A 17,132-nucleotide genomic window follows, 5' to 3' on the forward strand; every position below is an offset into this window, starting at 1 on the left:
TTGTTTTGTGGTGTTTGATCATTCAGAAGTGAATATGTCTTGAATTTGACCGCTATGTACATGCTGTTTGAATTATGTGCAGCTATGTGAAAGGTCATTACTATCATCAATAATAGCTGACCACAGTGGCTCAATAAGACAATACGTAGAGAACATTTACATAATGTTCCACAGAAAAATTTATTGTTGCAAATACAAAAGTCAAAAACGAGGCAACACAGATCAGCATTTCTTTAAACAAAAGACATTAATCTGCCCTTTTTATATAAAACATGGCCATTTTGAATATTTGTGCTACAGTAAAGACAACTTATAATATAAAAACATGATCATGTTTAAATAAGATGAAGTACAGAGGTGGAGTGTGTGGTCCACACAAGATGGACAGTTCAAGTTCAACCAAATATACACATAGATGACAGTACAAGTAATTGTCTGCATAAATACAGCAGACAGAAAGACAATTACTGAACAAGATAAATCTCTTTGGTTCACTCTGTGGTGTTAATTCTGCGCCTCGCGTATCATAAAACCCCATCATATACACTTGAAGCAGACATAAGGCCACTTTAAGATTGAATACAGGAAGTGTCAAGATAAGCATGTAGTTGTAATTCACATAAAACAGTGTTAAAGTATTTATAATTTTTTAAGAAATGTCATGTTTACACACCTCAACAACAGTAAAAAAAACTTCAGTTTAAACAAGGCCTTATGTAAAGTAGTAAGACTGATCAGAAACAAGGATGAATGAGTGCTAGGTGTCACATTTGCATTTATGGAATAAGTATGCATAGCATGTTGGATAAGATGATGTGTATATCTGTGGCATTTTTCGCCCGAATCTGGAATACATTAGAAACATTAGTTTTTCTTTAAAGATTGAATATCATGTGGAAGATTAAAGAGGTTGAGTTCAGGTGGGACTTTGCATAGAAAGACTGGCCTGAAAGTTTATTGTGCTTTATGTACGTTATTTGTTAAGATGTATAACATAATTGCAGATTACGAATGACCTGCTTTCTGAACTGTATTAATCTCCCAAATAATGTCATTTTAAATGTAAAAAAAATGCTGATAACTAAAAATAGAAAAGTAAAAAAAGGAATATAAAATCTGTAAATTGTTATTGCAAAATTCAAGCACGATGACTGAGACAAAACTGGCTCCTGTTCCTCAAACCAGAAGCAGAATTATGAGCTTTTGTGTTTGTTTTCAGGTCAGAAGGCGGAGTCTCCTGTCATAAGAGCCGCTCGCGTGTGACTGGCAGTCAGTGCACAACAACATGGAGGTTTGTCCTGGTCTGGTGGTGTAGGGATTATGCACCCCTGAGTTGCTCGAGTCTGCAGTAGACATCATCAGCCTGACTTAACTCTTCAAATACTGGGATGAGGTGAAGCAGCTCAGTGTCCTCAGAATCATCAAACCAGGACAGTACAGGAACCTGTTGAAGGCACAGAGGTTATTATACGCCACTACTTTACTGGCTTAAAGTAATATATAGTCATTTTGGGATCTACTATTTTAAATCTACTGGGTTTATCATTTTGCATGGTGGTACATCAATAATTTGTTACATATACTGTAGGGTCCAATAGTCTGAAAATAAATATATATATATATATATATATATATATATATATATATATATATATATTTTTTTTTTTTTTTTTTTTTTTTTATCAAAGACATAAAATTTGTCAATATAATTTCAAATGTTCAGCTTTTAAACATTTGTAAATATACACATGATATTTGATAAACTACATATATAACATAATATATATTTGTTTCTTTTTAACATATAATAAGACATCAGCATTCAAAAATTTAACTTCTTTGGTTTTGAAAAAAGATGTTAATGCTCCGTGCTGCTTTTTATGTTTAATAATGTCAACTATTATTACAATTACAAATAACTTTTCTATTTAATTAATTTTTACATTGTTGCCATCACATCCTGTAATGGTGAAGCCAAACTTACAGTAGCCATTACAAACCAGTAAGTTTAAAGAACAGCATTTATTTGAACCACAAATATTTTTTAACATTGTCTTTACTGTCATTTTTGATTAGTTCAATCAATGTATCCTTGCTGACCAAAACAGTATTAATTCCTTAAAAAAATAAAATTCAGTAACCAAACTTTTGAATGGCAGTATATATACTGCATATTATGCTTTTGGACCCCACTATATATATGTCAAATACAGCAAAAATAAACAGTTGTTAAAGGGATAGTTCACCCGACCTATAAGGGTTCCAAACCTATAAGACCTTCGTTCATCTTCAAACCACAATTTAAGATGTTTTTGATGAAATGCAAGAACACTGCATGGACAGCAATGCAACCGACACATTCAAGACCCAGAAAGGTAGTAAGGAAGGACATTGTTATAATAGCCCACGTGAAATCAGTGGTTCAACCTTAATTTTATTGGTTCTACATCAGAACGCCAGCTCCTGCGTCAGAAGTCTGTCCTGAACTGACACGGAAGAATTCAGTGTTGTCACGGTACCAAAATGTCAGTATTTGGTACCAATACCAGTGAAAATCCATGGTTTTCTGTACCAAAGCAAAACACACAAACACAATGAAACTTACCTGCTTGAACTCTTTCATTTGATCTGGGTGTCTATCTTTAAAGTGTTTTGTTATTTTGGTGTTTCCTCCTTGTGATGTCGCCATCTCTCAGTGCTTTTATGAAGAGAGCGCATCTGCACACCTTTCGGATTGACCGAGTTGACAGTGTCCTTAATACCTTTCTGTGCCTTGAACGTCCCTATGTAGGGTCAGAAAGCTCTCGGATTTCATAAAGAAATAGCTTAATTTGTGTTCCAAAGATGAATAGAGGTCTTACAGGTTTGGAATAACATTGCACTAACTAATAACAGAATTTTCATTTCTGGGTGAACTAACCCTTTAAATAGCAAGAGGGAGAATCTAGAAGGCAGGCTTTAACAAAAAAGCTAAATAGCGGCAGGACAGTGAAACCCACAGCATTCTCGGGGTGGAAGATGTAGGAGGCAGGGGAGTTGTCCAGGATCAGGGTTTTGTGGAGCTCACGGCCGAGGCGACTCAGGTCTTTAACATAGCAGCCTTGATAGAAGACGCAAGATTCACGGAAGAGGCGTGTGCGGAACACACCACACTGATCCAGCAGGTCAGTCACGGGGTCTGCATACTATCACAGCCATGAATGAGGACAAGGAGGGATGAGTTAGGACACTTTATTACTGGAGAAGACTACAGGAGCATAGCTCTATAACACTAACTGACCAGCACTAAGTGAGGAATTTCTATTTCCCGAAAGCTCCTAATGAAAGGTGATAAATGTCTGAATACCTTAGCAAGGCTGGCAGTGAACAGAACACATTCAAACATTTCTCCCATCCTCTGGAGAAACTGATCCACGTATGGCCTCTTCAGCACATACACCTAAAACACAGATGGGTTCGTTGTTGTTTATGTGACTAATGATTATAATTCACCATTCAAATGAGTTGCAACATTCTGTAAATAAGACAAATCCCAAAATGTTCTGTGGATTCATCTAGTGCTGTCGCTCGTAGCATCCTCCTGAAACAAGTAATCAAGAATAGGCCGTATTAGTGGGAACAAACCTATCCTGGATTACTTGAACCAGGCAGAGGCCAAATGCAGATTTTCTGTGAAAAGTTGAAAAGGTTTTAATGCAAATTCAATCTCCTTGTTTTAAAAATATTCTGTCTGTACTGCTTGTTGTAGTGGTAAGCGTTTTTTTTTTTTTTTTTTTGAGTAAAATTAATTAATGGGCAAACTTGTGGTGTGCACTGTGATGTCACAATCTGAAAAGTTGTTCCCACATCAGTCCAGCAGGTGGCGCTCATCATTTACTTTTAAATATGTTACATTAACATCTCCCCTCTCTCCTCAGGCCCAAGTCCTGCACAGTTCAAGACTGCTGTTTCTCACATACACAAACATTTATCAGATCTCACCTGGTGTGTGGTCCCCTCAATCTCCACAGGCACAATGAAATCTGCATTGCTTATTGGCTACAAAAACACAATGTGGATACGGTTAAAAACACCAGTGGAGTGATAAACTATTATTAACGCAGTGGTTTGCATGCAAATAATTGTTGTTTACATGCAATAATTACTGCAAAGCTAATATTTCATATATGCACCTATTCTTAGTTACACAGTATGACGCTCTTTTAAAATGACAAATTTACAATATCAATCAGGTGTTAATAACCTAGGTTTACCTTAAAGGAGCTATGCACGAGTGTTTCATCCAGATCTATGACCACACAGATCTTCCCCTGGTCCTGAGAGGTCACTGCTGGCAGTAGACACTCTCCTGGTATCTACAGATAAAACATAACGGATAAATATATTTTTTATTTCCTAATCATGTAGGTTTTAACTCAGTCAAACAACCAAAAAATAAAACATTGCATTACCCCTTCATTGTCTAAACTACATTTACATCTACATTTAATTTTACACATCCAGATTATAATACATAATTATAATAATTTTATATGAAATATTTAGTATTTCTCTAGCCACACAGACACACACACACTTAATGGTAAAATATTTAAATATATAATGTTATTATTTATATATAAAATTTTATGTAATATTTTTTTATGAATAAAACAATTTGACAATGTGCGAAAGGACAATTTAACGATTGGCAGTTACTTCTAGTTAATCCTTCAAATATTTTGTTTGTTTCATGTTTCAATGATACAAAACAAACTAGAACAAAAAGTGACAGTGTTAATGTTTACTATAATACTTTGGCAATGGTCCCATTGTCCTCCGGCGCTAGCAAGGCATCATGGGTAGGTGATGCTGGCAGTTGGGCATCTTGAGTTCGAAGGCAACAGATGAGCTTTTTGAAGATATTCCTACTCCCAGGTTTCTGAGGCGAGCTTTTATTCACCTGATCTGTTTGAACACAATAAAAGTTTTTTTTCCGAATGCATAATTTGCATATATTAGTCCCGCTGATAATTATATTGCATAAACAGCATAAAAAGGCTCATGTTGCGTGGTTTATAAACAATCCCACTTGAATCCCACTAAGTGCTACTGTCAAACCCCACCCAGAGCGCGTTAATATTTTCAGTGAACTACTTTTGTCTCCAATAGATGACAAACAGAAACTTCAGCAGTCAGCTAGATACATTTGCATCAAATGCACCACTGAGCCTTGACAGAGCTCTTAAATAATTCAGAGCACTGGAATGAAATGTTTGTTTTCGTCAGTAAATACGGTGCCTATAAACATCAAAATGACCAAATGCTCAGCCGCCCCTCTCCAGAGATGGCACACGTTGCAAAGAAACAGAAAATCTGTTTTAAATGAGACTGCTGGCCACGGCTGGTATATGTTATATAATCTCAGAGGGCGGGAAAGCCCACACATTTCAGCTGTACCTTCAGAGCAAAACATACACACACTCTAAGGCACTCACACACGCCATTTCATCACAGGAGAGTCTGGCAAAAACGAGACCTAGAAGTCTTGTAGCCACAGAAGTAAGAGCTGTGTTTTGTAACACGACATCTGTGGCGGGCTTTGTTGTGCATTACCGAGGGGCTCCGTGCATATTTAGGGGGCTTCTGCATATTTTTGCTTGCAAATATCTGCATGAGAGACATGATTTTGTTCAGACATGCCTGTTTCCCAAAGAGAAAGAAAATGGACACAAAAGCTCTCGCAACATGAAAGTGCGCCATGCAATGATTAGAATCAGTTTTTTTTTATTGCTATGGTGATGTAACTTCAGTACAACTAAATGAATTTTTTTTTTCTCAGCTAAAGGAATTGACTGTGATGATGAGCAGGGGCTGATCCCAGGCACCTTTCCCCCCTCTCGTTCCCTATGGGAGCTTATGTAGCTATAGGAATCAGCTTATGTAACATGCGAGCAGCATGTACAGCGGAGGGAGGATGAGAGAAAATGGCCTCCTTCGGCATCATTTACTCTGTGGTGTATTTGCCCATCTGTACACTCGCTGATAACGCCCTGCTTAACAAAAAGACAGATACATTTTCCTTGTACTTCTTTTTCCTATAAATTCAAATGCACTTTCTTGGAAACATTTTTTTCACATGAGGATGGAGCGATACTGCGAGCATTTAGAGTGGACTGGAAAGGGTGTTTTGTTAAGGAGTGTCAAAGGTTCTGCTAGAAGCTTTTAAGTGGTCAGGGTTTCTAGCTATTAGTACACTTCTGCTCAGAACAAATCCAATGAGATTGTGTGTGTGTGTGCTTTTTAATCAATTTACCGAAAAACAGTTTAACTGCTGAATAAAAGAAACTTCTAATTTCATCCTCAGTGAATTGTCATCTATTTTCCTAGATAATAAAGATCTCCAAGGCGAATTAAATGGCAAGCACGGATTTGAGTTTCAAGGGATTGTGTGTAACTGGAGTCTAAGAAATCTGTTAAGAAAACAACAAGGTCTTGATATTTGTCATTAGACCAGTGGACAAAGTAACATATATATATATATATATATATATATATATATATATATAATTTTTCTTTCTCAGATATGTTGCTTGCATCTAATAGGTGAAGATCAGAAAACACTGGTATAACAGCAGCAATGTTTTCCTAGACATAATGTCTTAGATTTGCTCAAACCAGTTTTACACATATCGTATTCTCAATACACATGGAAGCTATTTTTCAGGCATTCAGATTGCTCTCTGAGCACTAACCTAAACAATTATAATGCATTCAAGTAAATCAATATAGTTTATCTAATAAAAAATAAAAAAAATCATTCCATTAAAAATTTGCTGACCTCTTGAAGAGCATGCATGGTGACTTAATAGTGATCAACACGCCTGATATTTTTTACTTGATGATTTTCAGATGATCTGCTACCTGAATGCATATTTTGTGTTTTCAAATATTTAATATATAACTGCAATTTTCTGTATGTGTCATTTGCTATCATTAATTTGCATTATGTGCTGTATATTTTGGCTTTATATCGGCAGTCTGTCACCCTTATCTTTACATATCAGCCTCAGTATCAGTTGTTGAAAAACATCCTTATATTTAACCTAAGCATTGCTTTATGAATTGCATTTTGATGTTATGATGTACATTAAACTAAACCACAGCTGGATACCGACGGATATTCAGCAGCTAATGACAAAATGAGACATAACTGTCTACATTATACATTTCTAAGGTTGAATCCTTGCTTGATTTGAATACCAATATATTCAACAAACTCATTCCATCTAATTCCACAAGGTTCTATAGCGAAGATATACAAAACTTTACATAAACATTGCAAACATTCTTGGCATTTGCTTTGGGGGCCTTGTACAGATCTATTAAAATTATTCATAAACACTTTAAGAAATTCAGTTCATACAGAAATGACTTGAATGTGGCTTCTATAATATTTTCAGATGCTGAATTAAAAAGATTTTGATATTTTATAGTAAAGGTTAAGATCAAAAATGTCTACATAGTATAGCTGTCTAGAAGAATGTAAAAAAGAATATAATTTCATTAGGATTAAATTCTTGACAAAAAAATTGGTGGTAAAAGTAATAACATGATATAAATGTGTTGTTGTTGCTTAAAATAATATTAATAATATTTGAAACACTGCTGACAGACAAATCAAAGTCATTGTGGCATAACAACAAGCAGGAAGCCATTTTGTTGTCATGTCACGAAACAGAGGACCCTTTTAGACCCTGACAAGTGTGAATTATAGCCATTTGGTTAGAAAAAAAAATACATTATATATGTATTGTTATATTTACATATTTTGGACCTTTTAAAGCATTTTTTATATTTATGATTTTAAAATTTATACTTTTACCTTGAAAAATATACTCACATGCTACGTGAAAAGAAACTATTTCAGTGCTTTTTACTGGGTTACACCACTTGATAGTTTCAGAGTTACTGAATCTGAATATTTGCATAAAATTGTATACAATTATTTTCAAACCATCATAAACACCAAGTTTATGTTTTAAACTATACTGGTAAAATTGATTTATCCTTTTAATATTTTTGTCTTACATATATTCACAACCCAAACACCATAATTTCTGAGAGTCTTTGGATTTATAGCAACAAGCAAAAAAGGTCACACTTTACACTTTCTGCCAGTGAGTACAAACTGAGTTCAAGGGGTCTTCAAGGAAATTGGGCAGACTTATCTTGGCTGTTTTCCCAACATTGTGGCTGCTCGTAATTCACTAATCCAGAGATCGTAAACATCTGAAATAATACCCTAATTGACATCAGTGAACTACAGTCAGAGTTGAACGACCGGTGTTTTTATCGTTTTTGCGTCAGATCTATAATAAGCGCACATTTACTAGACTCACGATAAACAACGGCACGAACTGCGCGACAAAACAGTGAGCAGATACACTCGCCCGCCAGGTTGAAAGTAAGGGATTACAAAATGGTAACGATGTAATTTTCCGCCTAACACTTTGGCCTTTACTTGTTAAACGTCTAGATAAGGCCTTGATTAACCGTTAAGGTTTGCGCGTGTGATCGCAGCGTCGCGCGGCAGATGGAGGGCGTGTGCGGAGGGGTGTGTTGTGCATTCCAGCGCGGCACCTTGCGCGCTCCATAAGACGATGTTTTTCGACGTTTCAACTCAATATTTGGTGTAGTTTTACTTCTGTACGAGTGTGAGATCTGCTAGTGTAGGCATGTCGATTAACGTAACAGTTAAACTGAAAATGTTTTTGCAACACAATCTGCATAAGGTTAAAACAACATGTCACTCAAATGAAGTTATCCATTAACCAAAAAACGAAACGACGTCGACTATAGAGGAAACAACATGCACCGAATTAACTTGGTCGGATTGGTTAACGTTATATGTTTAAAACGAACATAAGAATCACATCTATTGCGTGAACGGAAAATAAATAATGAAATAAATAATACATAAATAAAATACATACTTTCTTAATATATATACACTAAGGAGCACAAATAAAGGGAAGAATAAAATCTATTAAAGAGAGAAAAACATGTCAACATTTTCTAACATTACACGTCGTCTGAAAAATTACGTACGTTTACATTACGTAAACATTCAACAATGCCTTACTGCAACAGCAAAGCATGTAACGTTACATGGAAAGATAAGTTACACATTTATTTATCTTTATTAAGCCATATAACGTACATACAAAACTGAGCGGAATTACATATCGCCGTACGGTGAGGAATTCGTTAAATTCCAACGGTTTGAACTTAACGAATTCCGCTCGCAACTGTGACATGTCAATCAGCCCGATATGACAAATAACTGTCAAAGCGCGAGAGTCGAAACAGCGCGACGCGACAAAGCCAGACAGAGAATATGTACCAAGAAAGAGTTGACAGCGCTAAAACATCACCGTTTAGCATGTGACAGTGCGTTGCCTAACTTACCTTTTTTCGAAGACAACCGAGAATCGTCTCTCTGCACTTGAGTGATGATAGAACTTTCCATCTAACAAACGCACAGCCCTCAACGTCCAACCAACCTTTTCCAACGACACACAGTCGGCCCGCATTTAGTGGCATTAAAAGCTAGCGAAGCTTGAAATGAATAATTTCCGTTCGCGCAGAAATATCTCAAACCTACGGCGACAAAATATTGTGATATTTATTTATTCCCGCCTTCTATTCTCTTCCACATGGGAGGGGCATGGCACTTTGTTTTGTTTTCTCTTATCTGCTATTTTCTAGGCTTCGCGCCTCGGTTTACTTTATCGCTTGTATATTTATCCATAGCCCCCTCTGGTCTGGGTTAAGCCCTCACTTTTTCTTCAACAACATGGAGAATCCAGGCGAAAGAAGAAAAACAACCGAGGACATGGGGCAAGGAGGTTTCAAGTTCCCCTTACTACAGATAAACAACCCCGTAGCTGGGCTGTATCCAAAATAGTAAATTTAAAAAAGACACGACCAATTCTCTCAGAAGTAAAATTTAAGAAGATAAGACGCGAAACTAGGCGATAATTGACGGATTTTATGTTTTTCCGCGTATTGTTTTGCTTTGGACGGACTCACAGGGGCGCCTTGAGACAGTTGGTCGTTTCGGATTGGATCTCCAGGAAGTGGGAGTAGCTGAAGCATTCTTCTGTTCTGCACACTCCACACTGAGAAAATTCCAGTGCTGGTTTTGTCGCGAATCAGTAGTTGGAAGCGGTCGCATTAAAAATCGAAATTGCAGTGGCAGAATGCTAATTGAATAATAAGGAAATTGCAAAGGAAATAAATAATGGGACATCGGATAATATCTGAAAAATATCTGAAAAATATCTCGGGTTTTTAAAATGCATCACACCTAATCCACCTAGTCATTTTTCTACTGATCTTCCTCAACATTGTAATTGTGATGATGATTAAGTGGATTAATCAAGGCTATATATTGATCAATTAAAAATATATGTTTGTCTTATCATTGCCGAATTCGAGTTACCTGTGGATTCTGTGCCAAAAAAAGGTAATTTAATCAAACATGAAAACTAGTAGAAAATTATAAGACAGCGATTCATAAAGTGGTATTTTATTGTGTTCATTAACAAATAAATAAACTAGAGCTCGTTTAAATTATATAAATGATTATTCAAAGTCGTTTATGTATAGGCCTATTTACTGAGTGCTAAATGGTCCGTGTAACGGTTTGCAGTGCTTTGTTCAATTTGCACCATCAAAATTAAAAAAAGGAAACATTGGCTTCAAACTTTCATTTTCCATTTCTTTGGAACACTTAACAAGATATTTGTTTCTCAGTTTAATTTTCAATTCTACAATCTTTGGTTGTTGCATCCGAGTCTGATTTTTGAACAAACATAAAAAATGACTCATTGCTCTGATTTTCCATTTCTCTGTTTTGCTCGCGGTTGGACCGTACGAAGATTATTTATTTATCTACAATTTTCATAGTCATGAAAATAAAGAAAACTCTTTGAATGAGAAGGTGTGTCCAAACTTTTGGTCTGTACTGTATATATATATATATATATATATATATATATATATATATATATATATATATATATATATATATATATATATATATTTATTAGGGGTTCCACGACTACTGATTTCTGCTAGTCGATTTCTTATTTTAAAAAAACTCGAGTTACTCGACTACTCGTTGTTCATGCTACTGTCTATGCAAGCCCTAATATATACAGTGGCCGAGATAGCTCAACGCGCTGCAATTTAAGAAAACACATGCAAATTGAAAAAACACCAGCAAATTTAAAAAAAAAAACACTTCCATCAGTTTGACAACACAAGTGCTGCAAATCATCACAACACATGCATATAACGAAGCGCGCTGCAAATCACCACAACACATGCATATAACGAAACTCGCTGCAAATCATCACAACACATGCATATAACGAAGCGCGCTGCAAATCATCACAACACATGCATATAACGAAACGCGCTGCAAATCATCACAACACATGCATATAACGAAGCGTGCTGCAAATCATCACAACAAATGCATATAACGAAGCGTCATGCATATAACGAAACGCGCTGCAAATCATCACAACACTTGCATATAATGAAGCGCGCTGCAAATCATCACAACACATGCATATAACGACGCGTGCTGCAATCACAACACATGCATAAACCGAAACGCGCTGCAAATCATCACAACACTTGCATATAACGAAACGCGCTGCAAATCATCATAACACTTGCATAAAACAAAACACACTGCAAATACTTCACAACACATGCATATAACGAAACGCGCTGCAAATACTTAGAAACTGATTAGAAACTGAAATTAGGGCTGGGACTCACAGTCTTCAGACAACACGAGCGCTTCTTGCTCTCTCTCTCTCCCTTGTGCATATTAATCAAAATCATTAAACAATGATCAATAAACTTTTCCAAAAATTAGTATTAGCTTAAACCCCTAAAGTTTACATTGGTTACTGTATTCTTTCAATTGCTCTAAACAAGTATTTTGGGTGAACTTTTTTATTGAATGCTAGACATCAAGTTGTTGTTATTTTCATCTGAAAGAAGAACTTTTTTTCAGTAAGCTAGGCCCTATGTGTTCAGTAAGCTTGTTTCAGTAAGCTATGTGTTTTCAAGGCTTCAAGGTTTTATTGAATGCTATCTCTATACAAGTGCAAAGTAATGCATTCTTAGTCAGTCTTTTATTTTGTAATTTTAAGAGCAATAAACATATATTGCAATGTTAAGGAATTCATGTTTTTTTAATTCAGATATGTAAATCAACATGTATAAATTGTTAGTAGTCAATTAATGGGGAGATAATCGAAATCGAATCGGTCTGAAAAAATTAATCATTAGATTAATCGATGCCTCGAAAAAAATAATTGCTAGATTAATCGTTTAAAAAATAATCGTTTATCCCAGCCCTAACTGAAATGTATTAAATTGTCCCAACCTGATGGCTTTTTCTTCTCTGTTCTACATAATAATTAAGAACAGCTGTTATAGTAAAAACTATAGAAAACGCTCATGCCTCTACATTTTCCTCTTTCTCACCAGCCTCTGTCTCCTGGCTTGCTGTTACCTGCTCTCTTTCTGTCACTTGTGCCTCTACATTTCCCTCTTTTTCTTCCTCTATCTCCATCTTCTCATTTGATCTATTACTTTCCACTCTCTGTCCATCTAGGAACAAGGCTCAATTTACTATTTCAGCATTAATCTATTATTTTAACCATCACTACTACTCTTGCACCTAATCAATAAGTCCACCTTAAATATTGATACAAAACATTAAACAACTGATACACTGGAATATAGTGATTAATATTATTATTACTGTTGTAGTTCTTGTTGTCTAAAATTGAACACCTTTGCAATTCTAACAAATGACAGGCTACATGTGTTATTCATCTCCTTGACACTGCACTTTGATGGCAGGTCAGGTATATTATTCATTTTATATTGACATTGATATTTGTAAATTTATTTCCAGAGAGATATTGAGTTTACAGGCTAAAGTGGTCTTGCTGTCGTGAACACTGTTGCTATTGTAGAAAAAAAAATATTTGTGTCACATTTAAAATATAATTATATTTTAATTCATTTCTGAATTGTTTTTATTTTCATAATGATTATTCAGAGAATGAAAAAAAAATCTGAATAAGCCTTACCAGTGTTGTGATAATTATTTTTAAGGCACTCTACGTGTTAAAAAATAAATAAATACTGTAATAATAATAATAGTTTAGTCAAATAACATAAAAAGACCAGACCCCTCGATCAGGGGCGTCATGCATTCATGATTTTCTGAGGGGGCACATTGGGGGGTATAAGTCATGCTACGAAAGCACTGTATAACTGATATAGGCTTATGTTTTATTTATTTTTCCTTTTTATTCAAAACAATTCCAAACATGCTTAATATATCAGGAAATATCTCGATTCTCAAACGTGTAAGTAAACGCGTTTTGCACCTTTATAGATTGTTATTTGATCAATATATGGAAAAGTAGTGTAATCCATTAAAGTGTAACTAAACCCCTGCTCAGAGCCTGACTCCACCCACTTGCAATATTTGAAAAATGCTGAAAAGTGGGCAGATCACAGCGGAGATAGAGGGGACGAACCGAGGGCGGGGCTGAGCGAGTGCGGCGTGAACCTGAGACCCGCAGTGACGGATTGATTGACAGCTGCTGTCAGAGACGCTAAAATGGAGAGTGACTGTAGTGACGCAAGTAGCTTTGCAACAGAGCGATCATTTGAAGTAGAGGACTTTTCTCCCCCACTTTCACCTGAAGTGGAGGGTGTCGAGGTGTCTATTCATATTAATTCCAGACGCTGGCTCAAACTGCGGTCTTAACTCCCTCACCGTGTCGCTTTTCATCACGAGCTGTGTGGAGAAGCCCATGTCCACCTCCATTGCGTTGGAGAAGCAATCCCGTGTAAAATGCAGTTTGCACACTCGAGCTCTAGGCAGGAAATCACGGTCTTCCAGCCCAAGTGCATGCAACCACTGGCTCCTAATTTTAAAGTCTGCTGGTAAACTATGCAGTCCAGCAGTGCTGTCACAACTAGCAACACACCTCCGTACCATCCTGACCACTGTACTAAATACAGATAAATCTACGCTAACTTGAAGATCTAAATAACTATATAATTGCTATGCTAAATAGATGCTATAATAGTCTATCCTTGACTCGTTACCAATACTCGCAATTCCAGCTCCTGACTCACTACAGTGATTTTGATGGTTTTATACTGCCAAGGGCGTGGTAGCTCGTACCAAGGGGCGTGGTGAGCTGGAAACTGCTTACGTCACCTGCCACCGCTTACGTCACTTGCCACCGCAACATCCAATACGAAAAACCAACTGCAGTAGCCACCGTTCAACCTGAAGAGGGCAGCACTCACACGTTTTTACACCATATATTGTAGAATTAAAACACTTTATACTCAAATGTCAAAAAAGTTACTCGAATCAATGAACAGCACTAATAAAGCCCCATTCTTATAGATCATTAACTAAAAAAAGTTGGTTTAGGGTTTAGTTACTCTTTATCTACACATAATACCCCGACTTTTTACTTAAGTGCCATATCATGCCATAAAATATTTTCAATATGACTGAATTTGCATTTAATGTAAATTTTAATAACAATATTGTAAGTTACTCATTTTAACACTTTCATTTTACAGAGAGTAAAAAAAATTTACATTATCAAAGAACATTTTCATTCAGTCTAGCCAGAGTTCAGGCACTCTCAAAAACTCCCATTAAAATCACTGAAGCACTTTACATTACATTATGCACATCTGCACTTTTGTTGTTTCTGATGAGAGAATTCGCTAAATAATTCAGTCAGCGAGCAAGTGAAAACACCGCGTTTCAGTGATGACTCTTCTGCACGTCTCCGATTGGCCATTTCATTCATAATTGCAACAGAATCGTTTCTGATTGGTTATCATGAAGCGTTATACGAACGCGTCTGTCTCTGGCTCAGCGCCAGCCAGCGAACACGGATTTGAATTTAGCATTGAATTTGGAAGCTGCATTAAAAATCCACTTGTCTCAGAAATCTTTGAATGGGCATGACGCCTCTGCCCTCGATGCCTGTGAAACGATTCTCCCTCAAACAGCACGCTAGCGTTACTTCTACACTACAGGCTACACACCGCAATTTAAACAACATATCTGCATGTTCTCACATCACGTCGTTCTTGTAAAATAATAATAAGTAAATAAATATCAAAATCACTTCGCTGAGAATGAAACACCACTTACCAGCTTCCGCGGTGTTGAAAATATTCTCTGGCAATTAAAAAATGTGCGTGCGGCGTGACTAATCTTCCCGGTCGGATGAGGTCATCGCGATCGCCAACCAGTGTTGCCAGATTGGAAATGTCCAAGTATCGTATCAGAAGTTCAAAATTATCGTATTTGGAAGAAAATGATCGTACATGAGTCAAAAGAGTTATTTATCTATTCTAAACCAACAACATTTTGACACGACATGCAAATTACCACAATAGATAACTAGGTGTATGGACGGAAGCAGTGCAACAAAATACTATTCCAATATTTTCAGTAGACTCCCCATGTTAAAATGCCCAACTTTACAGCAGGAAAAAACGTTTACAGCCTGGTGCAAAAAATGATTTTGGTCTAAATATCTAATTTTGCCCTTCATGACAACTGTGAGGGGGGTGAATTTTTTTATAACTCATCCGTTTAAATTATATTAAGACTTAAAGTTCTGCATAATTAAGGGCGTAGCCACTTGAGTGACAGGTGGATTGCCGCTGCTGACACTGCCGTCGTGCTAGGTGGGTGTGGCTTCAGCAACTAGCTCCCGCCTTTTTGCCAGGCGGGAAGGAAGTTGACCGGAAGTTGAAGTCGGCCGCGTGCCGCCATCTTGTAGCAGAACTTCACTGGCGTTAGCATCCCATTGACTCCCATTCATTTTGGCGTCACTTTGACAGCGAATAACTTTACATCTGAGGCGTTTAAAGACTTTTTTCAGTTGTCCATTATTTATTTCTAAAGATACACGATCATGTATAAAGGGGTCCATTACCTTCTATGTTACATTATGGCCCCGTAGAAACAGTTTTTGATAAAAATAGGCTAACGATTGCGTCATAACCACTTGACTCTCTGTCGCACAGTAGAGAAATTACCGTACCGACAGGAGGAGAAGCTCGCAGGCAATCAGGGAGATGTCAAGAGAGAAGCCCATAGATACAAGCCCTGGCGTTACATTTTAAAATACTATACAAAATAATTAATCAGAATACTTACTCCTGCTCACTCACGCCAAAGAACTCCCCGCTCAAGCTCGCCGTCTCTGCAAGATTAACGATGGCAGTTTTTGCACGCACAGCTGCTAGAAGATTTACATCTGTCAGACGGGTTGCTGACATCATCAAGCTTAGTTTGAGTTTGCGCGTCAGAAATGGAAGTGCTAAAAATCGCTAAAAATGGGCTTCACTTGTCTCAATTAAGTTCCAATGGGGTCGCTGTGTCCATTTCTTTTACTTTCTATGCTTTTTGCCCATTTTTGATTGTCCGGGAGAGTTAATTTTTTATTTTTATTTTTTTATTTAACAAAATGCACAGGGGATACAGTATCAAGCACAAAAAAATAAAACAATAAAGTAAAAAATAATACAATACACTCAAGAGTAAAGCAAGGCAGTAGATAAGGGATAGTCTACTAAAAAAAACTATTCACAAAAGATTCATAGACATTACAAATACAAAAGATGAATAAAAGTAAATAGAAATAAATAACATTGGGAATACACAAATAAATAATAAATCTTCAGAAATTCAGGAAGTAACTTATAACGAAACCATAATTTCTTTAAGCAACAAAGAAGTTTTAGCAGCTTTCTTATTAGCTGATAAACAAAGAGTCATAAAATAATTTTAAATCAACACAAAAAAGTTTAAAATTGGGCTTCGAAAAAGTTACTTCCGTTCTACACACTTTAGGCTTCAAAAACACACTTCAGGAGTCTACGGGTGACGTCACGGTCACTACGTCCATGTTTTTATGGTTTTTATACAGTCTATGGGTCGTCGTCGTCAGGTGAAAGGTCATCATGTGGGTCATCTTATTGACGGCTAAATT

General features: G+C 36.5%; 1 protein-coding gene across 1 annotated transcript; it reads right to left on the reverse strand.

Moving 5' to 3' along the window:
- Positions 1 to 161: 161 nt before the first annotated feature.
- On the reverse strand, positions 162 to 10,076 carry LOC132118199 (carboxy-terminal domain RNA polymerase II polypeptide A small phosphatase 2-like). Its single transcript, XM_059527864.1, has 7 exons — positions 9,451 to 10,076; positions 4,796 to 4,947; positions 4,254 to 4,355; positions 3,982 to 4,038; positions 3,347 to 3,439; positions 3,000 to 3,185; positions 162 to 1,444 (listed from the first exon to the last, which is right to left on the reverse strand). The coding sequence occupies exons 1-7, from the start codon at positions 9,509 to 9,511 to the stop codon at positions 1,319 to 1,321; spliced, it is 777 nt and encodes a 258-aa protein (XP_059383847.1). The 5' UTR covers positions 9,512 to 10,076; the 3' UTR covers positions 162 to 1,318.
- Between the last annotated feature and the right edge of the window lie 7,056 nt (positions 10,077 to 17,132).

The sequence above is a fragment of the Carassius carassius genome, chromosome 37 (assembly GCF_963082965.1).
Source record: "Carassius carassius chromosome 37, fCarCar2.1, whole genome shotgun sequence".
In the NCBI taxonomy this organism is placed as follows: Eukaryota; Metazoa; Chordata; class Actinopteri; order Cypriniformes; family Cyprinidae; genus Carassius; species Carassius carassius.

Excerpts from the sequence above, each read along its gene's own strand:
- LOC132118199 (XM_059527864.1), bottom strand. The coding sequence starts at position 9,511 with ATGGAAAGTTCTATCATCACTCAAGTGCAGAGAGACGATTCTCGGTTG. Across the intron at positions 4,039-4,253 it reads TCGTGCATAGCTCCTTTAAG|CCAATAAGCAATGCAGATTT; the intron begins GTAAACCTAGGT and ends GTGTTTTTGTAG. Across the intron at positions 3,186-3,346 it reads TCACTGCCAGCCTTGCTAAG|TATGCAGACCCCGTGACTGA; the intron begins GTATTCAGACAT and ends TGGCTGTGATAG.